General features: G+C 43.8%; 1 protein-coding gene and 1 long non-coding RNA gene across 3 annotated transcripts in view; one reads left to right on the top strand and one right to left on the bottom strand.

Annotated features, from left to right (window-relative positions):
• The window catches only part of LOC144930199 (uncharacterized), a 140,516-nt gene extending 134,266 nt beyond the window's left edge, over positions 1–6,250 (top strand). The window contains exon 5 of the long non-coding RNA XR_013635303.1: positions 4,580–6,250. This is a non-coding gene — a long non-coding RNA (uncharacterized LOC144930199). The remainder of the gene's footprint in view (positions 1–4,579) is intronic.
• The window catches only part of LOC140906702 (DGAT1/2-independent enzyme synthesizing storage lipids), a 47,856-nt gene extending 32,044 nt beyond the window's left edge, over positions 1–15,812 (bottom strand). The window contains exons 1-2 of one of the 2 annotated variants that reach the window (XM_073331146.1): positions 15,643–15,722; positions 11,095–11,481 (exon numbers count right to left, since the gene is read on the bottom strand). In XM_073331146.1, coding sequence (XP_073187247.1) covers positions 11,095–11,410 — 316 coding nt within the window. In that variant the 5' untranslated portion in view covers positions 11,411–11,481; positions 15,643–15,722. Of the gene's footprint in view, positions 1–11,094; positions 11,482–15,642 lie in introns of both variants that reach the window. The other variant, XM_073331148.1, reaches the window with a different exon arrangement.
• Positions 15,813–16,040: the final 228 nt, after the last annotated feature.

The following is a 16,040-nucleotide window of genomic DNA, read 5'->3' as shown; positions in this document are numbered from 1 at the left end:
AAGTTGTCTTGTGTCCTGAAGCACACAAGTTTATATGCTTAACACATTTTCAGCATCATAGAATTGTGGATATACTTATTCAGATATAACTGTCTGATCCTTTTTGCTTTCATAATACTGTGCCACTTAGTTCCCCAGTTTCATGATGCATTGTTTAAAAATATTTTTTCTTTATCTATTTTAAATTTGTTGCTTTTAATTTCATTTGTGTCTCCCTTCTTGTATTGTGGTGAAAATGTACCTAGAAGCACGATTTACCTTCTTTATACTGTTCAATAGTTTCTCTCTAAACTATATACTCTTAATAATTTTAATCTTTCATAAAATCATACAGGAAGATATCATACAGAAAGATCTGGATGACCTTGTAAACTAGAGTAATAGTAATAGCATAAAATTTAATAGCGAAAAGTGCAAGGTCATGCATTTAGGGATTAATAACAAGAATTTTTGTTACAAACTGGGGACGCATAACTTGGAAGTAACAGAGGAGGAGAAGGACCTCGGCGTATTGGTTGATCACAGGATGACTATGAGTCGTCAATGTGAGATGGCCATGAAAAAAGCTAATGCAGACTTGGGATGCATCAGGTGAGGTATTTCCAGTAGAGATAAGGAGGTGTTAGTACCATTATACAAGGCACTGGTGAGACCTCATCTGGAATATTGTGTGCAGTTCTTGTCTCCCATGTTTAAAAAGGATGAATTCAAACTGGAACAGGTACAGAGAAGGGCTACTAGGATAATCCGAGGAATGGAAAACCTGTTTTCTGAAAGGAGACTCAGAGATCTTGGCTTGTTTAGCCTAACCAAAAGAGGCTGAGGGGAGATATGATTGACTCTATAAATATATCAGAGGGATAAATACCAGGGAGGGAGAGGAAGTATTTAAGCTCAGTACCAATGTGGATGCAAGAACAAATGGATATAAACTGGCCATCAGGAAGTTTAGACTTGAAATTAGATGAAGGTTTCTAACCATCAGAGGAGTGAAGTTCTGGAACAGCCTTCCAAGGGGAGCAGTGGGGGCAAAAGACATATCTGGCTTCAAGATTAAGCTTGATAAATTTATGGAAGGGATGGTATGATGGGATAGCCTAATTTTGGCAATTAATTGGTCTTTGACTATTAGCAGTAAATATGCCCAATGGCCCGTGATGGGATGTTATATGGGGTGGGATCTGAGCTACTACAGAGCATTTTTTCCCAGGTGTCTGGCTGGTGAGCCTTGCCCACATGCTCAGGGTTTAGCTGATGGCCATATTTGGCATCGGGAAGGAATTTTCCCCCAGGGCAGACTTGCAGAGGCCCTGGGGCTTTTTCACCTTCCTCTGCAGTGTGAGGCACAGGTCACTTGCTGGAGGATTCTCTGCACCTTGAAGTCTTTAAACCACGATTTGAGAACTTCAATAGCTCAAACATAGATTAGGGGTTTGTAACAGGAGTGGGTGGGTGAGATTCTGTGGCCTGTGTTGTGCAGGAGGTCAGACTAGATGATCATAATGGTCCCTTCTGATCTTAAAGTCTATGATTCTATATCTTTCACAAAGCTTTTCCATGGCTTATCATCTGCAGTGTCCTTTTTTGGACCTATTTTATTTCTACTATATTCTCACTTATGGTTTCAATTTACAAGCAGTGCTGATAATAATCTGTAGGCATGAACAGAATCCCCATTGAACAGTGACTGAAGCAGGACTCTCCAGAATGTAGCATCAGCCCTACTGACCAAATCCAGAGCATAATGCTTGGTAAAAGTGTGTACAGAATTCCAGGTTGCAGCTCTTCATATTTCAGCAACAAGGACCTGCTTATGGCAACCAAAAGAAGTTGCTACAGCTCTAGTGGAATGTGATTGTACTGAAGTAGGTACAGGAATTTCTGCTAATATGTAACATTCAACAATACGTTGTTTAATTTATCTAGCAATAATCTGAGAAGAAACCGTAAAACCCATATGATTCTTAGAATAAGACACAAATAATATACATGATTTTCAAAAACTTTTAGTTCTATCTAGCTAATCAGCAAGGGCCTTTCTCACATCCAAAGTATGTCAAATAAATTCTTCCTTATTAGAAAGTGACTTTTGAAAAGATATCGGCAAATTCATTCTCTGATGGATATGAAATGAAGGTATTTGCGATGAATGTGATGAATCAATATATGCAATTACATGTTCTTTAAATGGAGAACTGTCAACAAATCCATAACTGAAAGTGAAGGAATTATGGAAGCCAAAGTTAACATGCAGAACCAAAACTTCTGAATGTATTTGTTAAGGTTCCTTAAATAAAAAATTGGACAGAATCCCCCATCCTTTTTCTGTACCAGTGTCAGGCCCCCCGCGTATTGAAACCAGGAGTCCTGGGAATTATCTCACTCCAGTCTTCCACCTAGCAGCTCACAGACAACAGCTGGAGCTGGAGTCCATGAAGCCCAACGGCGGCATAAGCCACGTCCCTACACTCTGATGAGGAGAGCTCCAAGGCTCCTGATTGGGCCATAGCCCCTATTTCAGAGGGAGAGAAGGAAACAGGACATACAATTAAGCTTCACCCTGCCATGGAATGCTGGTCTGATATTTACCTCTTCCTGCCTCCTGATCCTGACCTCCTGATCTGGCCTGACTCTTGGTAACTGCCACCTGTTTCCTGCCCTCTGGTTTCTCAGCTGATCCTGACTTCCTGGCATCTTGATTCGGCCTGAGTCTTGGTAACTGTCTCTTGATCCCTGTCCTCCAGTTTGTTTCTCAGTTCTGATCTCTTGGCATTCCAACCTTGCCTGATTCCTGCTAATTTCCTCCTGGTCGCTGGACCTTTGGCCTGCACCCAATGCTAACCCCTAGGACAGGCCGCCCATGCATTGCCGGTGCTAGTCCATTGGAGGCCCTAAGCAGGAATATTTTTGGCATCCCCCCATAATACTGAAACAAGCTAATTCTAATAATAAAGAGGAAATGGGGGTTCCCTTGAGCTGCTTGAGACCCTAAGAAATTGTTTACTCTGCTTATGCCTAGTGCCAGCTTTGTGCCCATGTCCCGGCCCAGACAACCAGAAAATACTGGGAATAACACCCCTGATTTCTCTTGTATTTGGGCACCTCCTTGACTGCCCCCTATCAGAAGCAATTTTTCCACCTCTGAAAGTAAAATAGCCTCATGAAAAATTGGCAGGGCATAGTCTGTGAAACTTAATGTAATTTGCCTTCAAGTGTCTATAAAATGGGCTAGCCTTTCTCTAAACTGAGGGAGGAAATGGTCCTGACTGGTTGGATCTTGACACTCAATCATTGTAGAATAAATATAAAATTAAAGTCATCTTAAGTTTGGTTAAGGGAATATTTTGTAAAGAAGTAATTTGCATGTAAAAGAAAGGCCTTGAAAAGAATGAGTTAGAAGGCCAGACCGAATGAAGTAGGGTTCAAAGAATAACTAATAAAATAAAGGGAAGTTTCTAAAAAGAAGCTTCTGACCAATAGGGGTGATTGCAGATGGTTTTAAACAAGACAGAGAGAATCTGTCGTAGAAGGAGCCAGCATGGACCTTCCTACCCCACACACCAGTGTTATCTCAGAAATTAGGGCCTATGTGAACCCAGGAGCAACAGAAAAACTGTTGGTCAGGAAGAAGGAGGGGAAGAGATAGGGAAGAAAGGCCTTTGGGGAAAAAGGAAATTGTAAATCTTATCTGGATTAAAACTGGAAATAAGGGTGAACTGTCTCAAACTGGATTTTAGCTTAAGTCAGTGATTGGCAATGACATCCCTTGTTTGTGAAAGGATATAAAAAAGTAAATTCTTAAAGGGTGCATTGCCAATACCTGCCTGACCATGTTGAAGCTGACCAATATGGATCTAAGCACCCCTGAGTTTAGCCCAATTGTAAGTATCTTGATTAAGTGCTTACAAATGTTGTGTTACTGTTTGGATGTAGTAAATTGCTTATTATTTAGACTTTTTAGGCATGTTTAGAGCAATTGTATCAATACCATTTGGCCTCTGAATTTAATAAAGAAATTTATGATTAAATTAGTGTTGTAATATGCTGCCTAAAAAATAATTCCAACAATCGTTCCATCAATTCTGAGGCCCAGTGTTTCAAGACAAAGATGTCATGGAGGCAGCAGGTTGCTGAGATTTAGGCCTTGACTTAAATGACCTTTTTTAATGTTGGCTCTGGAAGGATGTCAATTAGTGGTACTGCTGACATCTTATATTAGGCAAAAAATAGGATAACGACGACTTGGGACAGAATTGTCTAGGATAACGAAAAGAAGGAGTAGAAGGTCTCCTCGTCTCAGAAGAAATCAAGCCCAGAAAATGGGCTGTTGATCTTGCCTCCTTTAGCTATTCCAGCAACTCATCTGTCTTTTCTCTGAGATCATCCCCTTTGAAGGACAGATCCTCTAGTTTAAGTCTCGTATCCAGGGCCAGAGAAGAGCAGCAAACCCAAGCATGCCTCCTCATAGCAGGAGCCAATGTTCTAGCAGCAGAGTCCGAGGCACCAAAGGAAGCCCTGAGTTCTTAGCCACATTCTGGGGAAACAGTAACAATGTCCTCTGTTCTTTTCTTTCTTTCAGATGAAGAAGAAGCAGATCTCAAGACCGGTGATTCTTGCCTCTTTCTGGAGACCTTCTGTTTCACAGTTGGATCCAAGGAACAATCAGAAGCTAAACAGTGAACTTCAGCTATCACCATCACTGCATCTTTTGGAACCAAAGATGGACCTGGAATCAAAACTGATGGAACTGTTGCCAAAGCCAAAGACTTAGACTTGTATCCTGCATTGGATCTGGTACCATCTATCTCCCTAGCTGCCAGAGCTGAAGGTGAAAATCTAGATTTTAGAATCATAGCAGTTCTGTCATATGGGGTGGATCTGATAAATCTGAAGCATGGGATCTGGCACTGCTAACAGTGGCTGATTTGTCCTTAGGCCTCTTTTGCTTATAACAGTAACAGTCAGAGCCAAAGACATGGACAGCATCACATCCAATACAAGACTCAAATCCATCCTGCTAGTTTCTGAAGAAGAGACTGGAAACAATCAGGATTTCGAAGCCGTGGAGGCTCCGTTGGAATTGGATGGATCCGAGAAGTCTGATGCATGGGATACAGCACAGCTGAGAGTGGTCATCTTAGCCCTCGACTTTTTCTTGGAACGCAAGACAGCTGAAGCCAACCACATGGCCCTCGGTTCTGACATAGGTAGCTTCAGAGGTACCAGAGGGAACCAAAGCTGGACCTGATGGGGCTCCAGTTCCTGGAGCACTTCAACAGTTTTGACTTACCAGAAGCCACAGGAGTCAAGACTGGCCTCTTGGATTTTGGATCCAACAACTGTCCAGATCCAGAGGGATGAGAAGAAGGAGCTATAATTGAGTCTGTCTGTCCTTGCAGACTCTGAGTCTAAAAGTCTGGCAAATAGAACACCTAGAAGGAGAGAAGCCCTCTCCCAGGCACTTGAGATACCACATGTGGTTATCAGACACAGGGAAGACAGTGGGACATGAAGTGGACCTCTTGAATCCCATCTTCTCCTTCAGTTTTGCCATAACCTGGAACTGAGCTATGCACTAACTGACTATACCTATATAACACTAACTAGCTACAAGAAAGAACACTTCAGGCAGAAAGGACTCCAGATCCAAAGAGACTGGAGCGGTTCACTTCCATCCAGGCACGGTTTGAAGGAACTGAGGTGGTGAAGAGCTCAGGTCAACCCACCCCTTATATCCTCACTTTCAAAACATTTGGATATGTTGAGGGGGGGGAATGGACACGTGAGTGTGCTCTAAGGTACACTGCTAGGAGAGGGTCCTACTTAGATACCACTAGGCAGAGCAATACCCATAAGTGGGAATATACAGAGCCACTTGAAGAACTCTATAATCTGAGAAATCTTTCATCATTCTGAAGTTTTCTATGCCTCTAATCATCTGCAATAGCCTTCTTGGTACCTTTTCTATATGTCCCTCGGCCTGCGCCGCTTCCAGCAGCTCCCATTGGCCTGGAACAGCGAACCGCAGCCACCAGGAGCCCCGATCGGCTGAACTTGCAGACGTGGCAGGTAAACAAACCGGTGTGGCCCACCAGGGGCATTCCCTGCACAAGCGGCGGAACAAGTTTGGGAACCACTGCTCTAGATGATGGAAATGGAGACAATTTTTGACTAAGATCCAAAGAAGTCATTAAAAGCTCTGTCCAAATCATTTAAAGCTCTCTCTAGAGATGCTCCAAACAATAAAGTGTCATCAAAGGATGCTTGGATGAGGTTGTTTCTGCTGGTAGGATCTTTATCTGGTGCTGCCTGCCCTGTGTTCTTAGATTCCAGAATTTTGCATAGGAGTTAGCCAAGAAACTGGGAGCAACACAGGCCAAGCTGTATAACAATGCTGGGAGTTGTCTTTGATTGGCTTGTGATGTTTTTCTGCAGTGGGGGTTCCTAGCTGATGACTTCTTCTGGGGCTGGGGCTGGGGCTGAGGAATGACAGAGGGCAGTTCAGACCATGGCTATGTGTGCAATGGTAGCTCTCAGAGCAAGAGAGGAGGATCCAAATTCTCATTTGTGAGCACACGTTCAAATTTTACAGCCACAAATCGAGAACTCCAAAAGACTTCCTGCTACATCAGCTGAGGTGTAGGAAGGAAAAGTTGGTCTTTGAAACTGCAGAAAATGTGTAAACTTCAAGTCCTATTGGACTTGGTATCACGTTAGTAACTCTCAGTTGATGGATCTTTGATTTATTTAACCCACGTCTTCTCCAGTGATGCTGTAATAGGAGAAAACCTTCTTAGACCCCTGTCATAATCATACAGCTAAGGGTAGCCTAGAATTCCTCCTTACTTGTAAGGGGTTAAGAAGCTCAGATGATCTGGTTGGTACCTGACCAAAAGGACCAATGGGGAAAGAAGATACTTTCAAATCTGGGGGGCAGGGGAGGCTTTGTTTGTGCTCTTTGTTTGGGTGTTCTCTTGGGAAGCAGAGAAGCACCAGGTAAGAAAACTTCTTCTCCTATAAACCATCCAAAAGTGAGTCTCAATATTGTAGAAAGAGTAAGTAAATAAGGCAGGGCGCATTAGATTACCTTTTGTTTTCAACTTGTGAATTTTCCCTGTGCTAAGAGGGAGGTTTATCCGTGTTTTTTGTAACTTTAAAGTTTTGCCTAGAGGGGAATCCTCTGTGTTTTGAATCTGATTACCCTGTAAAGTTACCTTCCATCCTGATTTTACAGAGGTGCTTCTTTTACTTTTTTTTCCTTTATAATAAAGTTCTGTTTTTTAAGAATCTGGTTTACCTATTTGGTTGGTATATTATTCTCAAGCCTTCCCAGGAAGGGGGTGTAGGGCTTGGGGGGATATTTTGGGGGAATAGGAATTCCAAGTAGTCCTTTCCCTGATTCTTTGTCTAAATCACTTGGTGGTGGCAGCATACCATCCAAGGACAAAGGATGTGTGCCTTGGGGAAGTTTTTACCTAAGCTGGTAGAAATAAGCCTAGGGGGCTTTCATGCAAGTCCCCAGATCTGTACCCTAGAGTTCAGAGTAGGGAGGGAACCCTGACGTGGTGGCAGAGCGGTGGGATCATTTTGAACCAAAAGCACAGTCGGATTTTAAAAGGACAATTTTTTTTTTCCTTTTGGCTGCTTGGAAAGCAGGGAGGTTTTTGCGGGTTTTTTTAAGGATTTTTTTTAAGCTGTGAGCACCTGGAGTTTTTTTTTTTCTGTCTGAGGGCAGGGTAGTTAATTTCCTGCAGGAAAATTCACAAGTTGAAAACAAAATGTAATCTAACATGCCCTGCCTTATTTACTTACTCTTTCTGCAATATTGAGACTCACTTTAGGATGGTTTATAGGAGAAGGAGTTTTCTGACCTGGTGCTTCTCTGCTTCCCAAGAGAACACCCAAACAAAGAGCACAAAAAAGCCTTCCCCCCCCCCCCCCCCGCGGCCACCCCAGATTTGAAAGTATTTTCTTTCCCCATTGGTCCTTTTGGTCAGGTGCCAACCAGGTTGTCTGAGCTTCTTAACCCCTTACAAGTAAGGAGGAATTCTAGACTATCCTTAGCTATATGGTTATGACAAACCCCTTCAAAATTAAGCTATTTGGGAAGGTGTGGAGAAGAGCGTTTTGACATGTTCAAGATGGAGTGGATACAATACACTCATGCAGCCAAATGGGACAATATTTTAATAGCTAAGTTATTGAACTTGCCTGAGAGCAGGGGGATCTCTTTTCTTCTGGATGAAAGAGGAAAAGGATGAAAAGATAGGGGTTGATGGAGGAGGAGGAAAGGAACCAAAATTCCTCAGCACTGTTGGAAAGGATCTGTTGCTGCTGCCATCAAAGAAGTCGTCTTGGTGGTCAAGTATAGCATTCAGTGATCACTCAGTGCTTAAGGTATTTGAAGGACTGTACCAGCCTTGAAGGAACAGGCAGGCGCCTACAACCAAAATTCTCTAGGTGTAATCAAGGAAGTCCCCTGCCCTGGCCTGGACCTGGACTACTTAAATAGGAAACAGACTGAGCAGGAAACCAGAAGTCATGCAGGTTTCTCAGGCACCAGGAAACTAGACTGACTGGGCACAAAGATTTTGTCTGATGCCAATTTTAGGAGCTCTGAATTAGGGCCCTAAGGTAAGGGCCTTATGAACTTTGTTTAAAAGTTGGCTTCTTCACTGTGACCTTCTTGAAGAGGACATATCTATTTTGTTAATTTGTTTTGGCGTCCCCTGGCTTGAATACTTTACATGGTGCTTATAAGAGATCTGGTTTGTTCTGTATCCTGTTCCAGCTGGCTGTGCATAATAAATAATAATAGGTTCAGTGCCTTGCCCAGACTGACTGGGACACTCAGCCCACAAAGACACAGTTTCAATAACATAACATGTAGGCAGTTCACCCCAACTGCCAGTAGAGGATGCAGCCACTTTATACAAATACAGGTTTCAGAGTAGCAGCCATGTTAGTCTGTATTCGCAACAAGAAAAGGAATACTTATGGCACCTTAGAGACTAACAAATTTATTTGAGCATAAGCTTTATGCATCCGATGAAGTGAGCTGTAGCTCACGAAAGCTTATGCTCAAATAAATTTGTTAGTCTCTAAGGTGCCACGAGTACTCCTTTTCTTTTTAATGTAAAAGTAGCATCTTACTCACAAACTAAAACTAGAAAAAAGGAATAAGTGGCTTTCCCATCTATTTGTACAGAATCTAAGTGCTGGCTTCCCCACTCGCAGGGTCCCAGAGCCCAGGCTTCAGCCCAAACCCGAATGTCTACACTGCAATTAAACAGCCACTGAGCCAGAGCCCAAGTGTTGATGCCTGTGTGTCTTAGTTTTACCCCTCAAAATTAATGTGTGTCTGGAAATTCTTGGAAGCTTCAACACTCCCCTCTCACCCCACCAAAACCTGTGCACTTTGAGCAGCAAGTAGTAGGATAAATAGTCCCTCCAAACCATACATGAAAGGAATATTAACAATTCCCTGTTTCAGATGTGATGCATTGGTCTTTTGTGCTGCCATATTGTATCGCAAACTTACATCCAAAATATGCTGCCCACTTTCACTCCCAAGCAGGGTCCAGTGTATTCCATGATTAGAGAATCTGATGCAGAATTTACTCCTTGTAACATAATTGTACTCCAGAATCTCAGCGCTCCTTTGTTTAATTGTTTGTAGCCTTTATGTTTGCAGAGATAACCTTGACAATGTGAAGTGAGAAAATCAATGCAGTAATGTCTTCTTGAGTCTATAGAGGGTCTGAAACAATACCCATAAGAGGTGTTCTCGCCTCTGCTCATCTCATCCCTGCTCTGCTCATCTCAATCAGGGCCCCATGAACTCTGTCTCCTTCTATCCCCAGGAGTGGAAGGAGACAGAAGTGTAGGATGGTGGGCTGGGCTGCCAAGGCACAACGAAGCCAGCTATGTGCACCACTTTCCCTGATATACACTGGGGGATTGGGAGAGGGACATTCTGACTCAGACTGCCTTGCCAACATTGTAGGAGCCAAAATCCTGGGAATCAAGCTGGGTCACTTGCCCCTGGTCTACACACTGGGGAAGGGGGTGGGGTGTTGACCTAAGATACGCAACTTCAGCTAAGAGAATAGCATAGCTGAAGTCGGCATAACTGGCCGTGAGGATGGCGGCGAGTCGACCACTGCCGCTTCCCCCATTGACTACGCTTCTACCTCTCGTGTGATGGATTTCCAGAGTCAACAGGGAGCACGTTCAGGGATCGATCACTACCTGCTGATCCGGCGGGTAGTGAAGTCCTGCCCTTGAAGAGCAGGGGAAGACATGGAGAATGAAGAGTATTTTCTAGTAGTGAATAAGTTATTAATATTGGCACCAAATTTAGGGGCTGCCACTGCAGAATTTAGTTCCAATGCACCTATTGCAGGCCTTGAAATTGTTTATTGGTTGCCTACTAGCCAGAGATAAATATAAACAACTAGCTAAATCCCTGCATGTGAGATGCAGAGGTAAGGTGTTACCGAGAAGGCCAGGCCCCCTAACCCCAAGCTGTTGGGAAAGGGGAGGATGCAGAGGTTTCTGCTGGGATGCTGACTGTAGTCTCTGTTTGTGGGTTTCATCTTTTATGTCAGCCTCTAGATAAGGGAAGTCATAGAAATTTAAAACTTTCTGTATTGGGGGAGTTTTTCAGGCTCTGTATCTACTGCATTAACTTCATCCACTATGCCTATGATTCTAATTTAAGCAAAAAACCCACAATCTGTCATGTGCCTGGCAGTTCTAATATTTATAAACCCACACCAGTACTTATGTTTCTTTTCTACAGTAGGTTTTTTCTTAATAATTTCCCACCACTGCTACGAGAAGGGAGCCACATAAACAATAAGTACATTTTGTTACTACCAACTTGGGCTGGAGAAGAACCAATGGCGTCGCTGAAAGCCTCCATCATTCCTATTATCTATCACGGCTCAAAATGCCCAGGAAATGTCAACAAATTCTCATATCTATGAGTGATCCCCATCTGAGTGTAAGTATAGTTCAGGATACCAGTTTTTAATAATCAAATGATAGCATCTCACAGTACAATAGTGTTCAGAGAGAAAAATGTCTTACCGTGCCACAGTTTTCCACACATACTAAGTACGGATGCCACCATGAACCTTCCGTTGTCCCATGACTTACTGGAGAAATCCTCATCTAGGCCATTCTTTCTCTTGTAAATGTGCAGGAGAAGATTTAAAAAGCAACTAATGCTTATGAAAATTAAAAGAGGTGCAAAAAATATTATGTTTAACACCCACAAGATGAAGACAATATAGTATAAATAGTGGTACTCCACACCAGTCCATTGTTCTAATACATAAGTCAGCCAGGTCGAACTCATCACTGATTCCTGCCATGAAGTAAGGGATTCACTTTTACTTAACATCTTCTGTTAAAAATATTAGGCAAACGGAGTCAAACTCTCTTTGTAATCAAAGCAGCTTCTTAATCTTGCCCCTAGAAAGAGAGAATGCATTGTTCATTTATTCCTACTACTACCAGAGAAGTTGCAGACATGCTTTCGTTGTATTTAAATGATGTTCTTAATATCCTGTTTTTCTCATGTGAAGTAGGACTTTGATAGAACTATTTTTAACACATTGCAGTAGTGCCAGAGGAAAATCAGCAGAAGAAGGGACTGACTGCAGCAGAGGAATCCTGGCAGTGGCCAGTGATGGACTGAAGTGTCATGGAAGGCCCGTGCAAGGGGCTAAGGAGCAACATTGTTGGGCATTAGGTGATGGTTAGAGAGAGGGAGCACTGAAAGAATAGACCTGAGATTCAAGAGTTTTTATTCAGAACAAGATTCAGTGAGTGGTAATCTTGGTGAGCAAAAGAGCTGTTCCAGGGCTGATGATCAAATGAGGGGAGGCTGAGGAAATGAGGCTGAAGAGGCAGCAACTAATGGGTCAGAGGAGACATGGACACGGAAGGTGTCTTCAAAGAGTATGAAGGAGGACTGCATCGAGGCAGAGGGAAAACTAGCAATCAGAGAGGAAGGTGGTCAAGATACCAAAAGAAGGAACCTGCTCCTTCCTAGATGGTCCTCTCCCCACTTGCTTCTCTCCCTCCCACCGGAAGCCATTATGAAACCTTAACTATAGTGCTTGGTGCTGCTATAATAAAAGGAAATAAATATCAGCATCAATACAGCTATCTTTGAGTCTTTGCTTAACACATCAACTTTCAGTGGTATCAGGTTGTTCTACAATTGTTTTAGGTATTGTGAGGACCGATTAGCAAATTTTTGCAAAGGACTTTGATATGAAGTGGTACTAAAAAAAAACAACACCCTAGATTCAGAGCCATGCCCTGTATTATAGTAATTATCACACCAAAAGGTAGCTAATTTCCCGAATACTTTGCTCTCCTTCTCCTGTGCCAGCAGTGGTACTATCCAAAATTCAATACACCGGTAACACACAAGAATAGGATAAATAACAAGGTGGCTTGCAGCTGCATTTCAAGAAAACACCTATGATTGTGGAGACAGATTAGAACCTCGGGTGTTTATGGTTTACTAAGGTGGGGCTGGCAGTATCACCTATGAAGGTTGCCTGACACTCCCTATGATAAAACCCTGTTTTAGGTTGTTTATAACTTTGCCAGACTTAAACAGTTTGGGATGAAATTTTCCATGCCAGGTATCTGCCTCAGGCTAAATTGTTTTGGGAAAATCTCAGCCAACACAATTTATCGGCCACGGCAGAATGAGTTCAGGGGAAGATGTTTTTCCCATATAAAAAAAATATTCTGGTGATCCAACCCCCTCCATGCTTTAGCGCTAGGGATTAAAATTTGGCACGGTGTGGCCTTTGTGTCAGTAAGGTGCCTTTTGCTCTCCCCATGAAAATCCGCCCAAATTTGGTGAAGTTATAAGCCTTTGAAAAATCATAGTTCATCCATTCTCAGTAGAGACTTCAAGTTTAGGAGCCAAATTCCTCTAATATAATATCTGCACTGAGCATGTTCCCGTATATGGCTGAGCAGGACTCCCCCCGCAATTTTGAACTGGTAATATTTAATAGTCTTGTCATAGGAAATATTTCTAAAATTAAGACTACAGGAAAGCAAATATTCAATGGTCAGAAGCTTCTACAAATCCTGAAGCTAATGACTGAAAGATAAATAAGCCAAATAAACCGATATAAAAGTGCAACTCCCACAACTCTTAAATTGGAAACCTGCCATCATATTTGACAAATATCCTTATATGAACACTATCAACTTTAAATAAAATCAATTTTAAAAATAGTGCGTTTGAAATAGTTTCAGCTCCTAGCTGTGCCCCTGAACCACATTTTACTCTTTTAATTATATTTTCTTCCCTTTGCTCCACGGAAAACCCAACCAAGAGAACCTGAGTTGCTGCACACGGGAACTGGTGAAATGGTCTATACACAGCATGCAACCATGTGAACTTAGCAATTGCCAGAGGAGCCAGTGTTTAATTTGGTCCAGTGTTGTGTCTCTGTCAATTTATTTGAGCATAAGCTTTCGTGAGCTACGGCTCACTTCATCGGATGCATACTGTGGAAAATACAGAAGATGTTTTTATACACACAAACCATGAAAAAATGGGTGTTTATCACTACAAAAGGTTTTCTCTCCCCCCCAACCCACTCTCCTGCTGGTAATAGCTTATCTAAAGTGATCACTCTCCTTACAATGTGTATGATAATCAAGGTGGGACATTTCCAGCACAAATCCAGTGTTTAACAAGAATGTCTGAGGAACAGTGAGGGGGGGAGGAATAAACAAGGGGAAATAGTTACTTTTTATAATGAATCAACCATTCCCAGTCTCTATTCAAGCCCAAGTTAATTGTATCCAATTTGCAAATTAATTCCAATTCAGCAGTCTCTCGTTGGAGTCTGTTTTTGAAATTTTTTTGTTGAAGGATAGTCACTTTGAGATCAGAAATCGAGTGACCAGAGAGATTGAAGTGTTCTCCGACTGGTTTATGAATAATTCTTGACATCTGATTTGTGTCCATTTATTCTTTTACGTAGAGACTGTCCAGTTTGAACAATGTACATGGCAGAGGGGCATTGCAGGCACATGATGGCATATATCACATTGGTAGATGTGCAGGTGAACAAGCCTCTGATAGTGTGGCTGATGTTATTAGGCCCTGTGATGGTGTCCCCTGAATAGATATGTGGGCACAGTTGGCAACGGGCTTTGTTGCAAGGATAGGTTCCTGGGTTAGTGGTTCTGTTGTGTGGTGTGTGGTTGCTGGTGAGTATTGGCTTCAGGCTGGGGGGCTGTCTGTAGGCAAGGACTGGCCTGTCTCCCAAGATTTGTGAGAGTGTTGCGTCATCCTTCAGGATAGTTTTGTAGATCCTTGATAATGCGTTGGAGGGGTTTTAGTTGGGGGCTGAAGGTGACGGGTAGTGGCATTCTGTTATTTTCTTTGTTAGGCCTGTCCTGTAGTAGGTGACTTCTGGGAACTCTTCTGGCTCTATCAATCTGTTTCTTCACTTCTGCAGGTGGGTATTGTAGTTGTAGAATGCTTGATAGAGATCTTGTAGGTGTTTGTCTCTGTCTGAGGGGTTGGAGCAAATGCGGTTGTATCGCAGAGCTTGGCTGTAGACAATGGATCGTGTGGTGTGGTCAGGGTGAAAGCTGGAGGCATGCAGGTAGGAATAGCGGTCAGTAGGTTTCCGGTATAGGGTGATGTTTATGTGACCATCGTTTATTAGCACCGTTGTGTCCAGGAAGTGGATCTCTTGTGTGGACTGGACCAGGCTGAGGTTGATGGTGGGATGGAAATTGTTGAAATCATGGTGGAATTCCTCAAGGGCTGGGTGGAATTCCACAGTATGCATCCGATGAAGTGAGCTGTAGCTCACGAAAGCTCATGCTCAAATAAATTGGTTAGTCTCTAAGGTGCCACAAGTACTCCTTTTCTTTTTGTGAATACAGACTAACAGGCTGTTACTCTGAAATCTGTCTCTGTCAGTGGCCATTACAAGATGCAAGAAACGCTGAAGTGGGCATTTATGAAATACCTGCTCCTATTCTGTTCTCTTTATACTCTACACAGAACACCCATCATTCGGTAATCTAGTGCCCATCAATTAGAAGTTAGTTAATCCCTGAAGACTAAGAGCTGATCACTTCCATTTTTCTTAAATATTACCTAATCTTCCTGCAGATGTTCCCTGAATCCTATATAAACGTCTAACTTGTGTGTGTCCGTGTTGACAGAAGCTTAGCAAACTATCGCCTCTTTAGCCTCCATCTCTAAACAGTCCCAATCTTCCCAACCTCTCTTCCTACACAAGCTTCCCCTGCTTCTCAGCGTCAGTTTTGTTTGTTGCCCCTGGCTCAGCCCCCCCCTCTGTCAAATGCACAAACTAAACTAAAGGAACTGCTGTAGCCGCGCGAGCCGCACCACGGCGCAGGGCACAAGGCGGAGGGAGGCGGCCGCGCAGGGCAGAGGCTGCGCCGCAGCCCGGGGACCGGGAACCCCGCGGCTGCTGCGCGGGCCGCTGTCACGCGGCGCTGGGCGCGCTCGCCTCAGGGGAGCAGCCGCCGCGTGGAGCCCGCCCGTCCCCACACGCGTCCCCCGGGACCGAGAGTCCCCCGCGCTCAAGGATTCCTGCAGCTCACCTGGCTCCGGCTCTGAGCTCCGCGCTCCGCTTTGTCTCCAGCGCCGCTGGGTCCCGGCCAGGGTTAGCAGGGCGCGGGGCGGCACCCGGCAGAAGGGCTGGTGCCAGTTTCGGGAGCTTGTGAAAATCGCCCGGAGGCACAAGCGGGAGCCCGCCCTACCGCGGGCCCTGCCCTCCTAGGCCTTGGGAGCGAGTGCTTACCCCCCGCCCCTCCCCCCATGAACCGGACAGGGGCCTGAGCCCCGGAATCCCCTGATCCCCTGGGATCACCTGATCTCTGCCGCTCCCATGAACTGGAACCTCCCCCTAGGAACCAGAAAAGGGACTTCTGTCCCCTTCCACTCATTGCTCCCCTCGATGAACTGGGAAAGGGGGCTGAACTCCCTTGAACCCTCTACA

The sequence above is a fragment of the Lepidochelys kempii genome, chromosome 2 (assembly GCF_965140285.1).
Source record: "Lepidochelys kempii isolate rLepKem1 chromosome 2, rLepKem1.hap1, whole genome shotgun sequence".
Classification (NCBI taxonomy): Eukaryota; Metazoa; Chordata; order Testudines; family Cheloniidae; genus Lepidochelys; species Lepidochelys kempii.
Note: the sequence above shows the minus strand (reverse complement) of the source record. Positions and strands in the feature narration are given on the sequence as shown.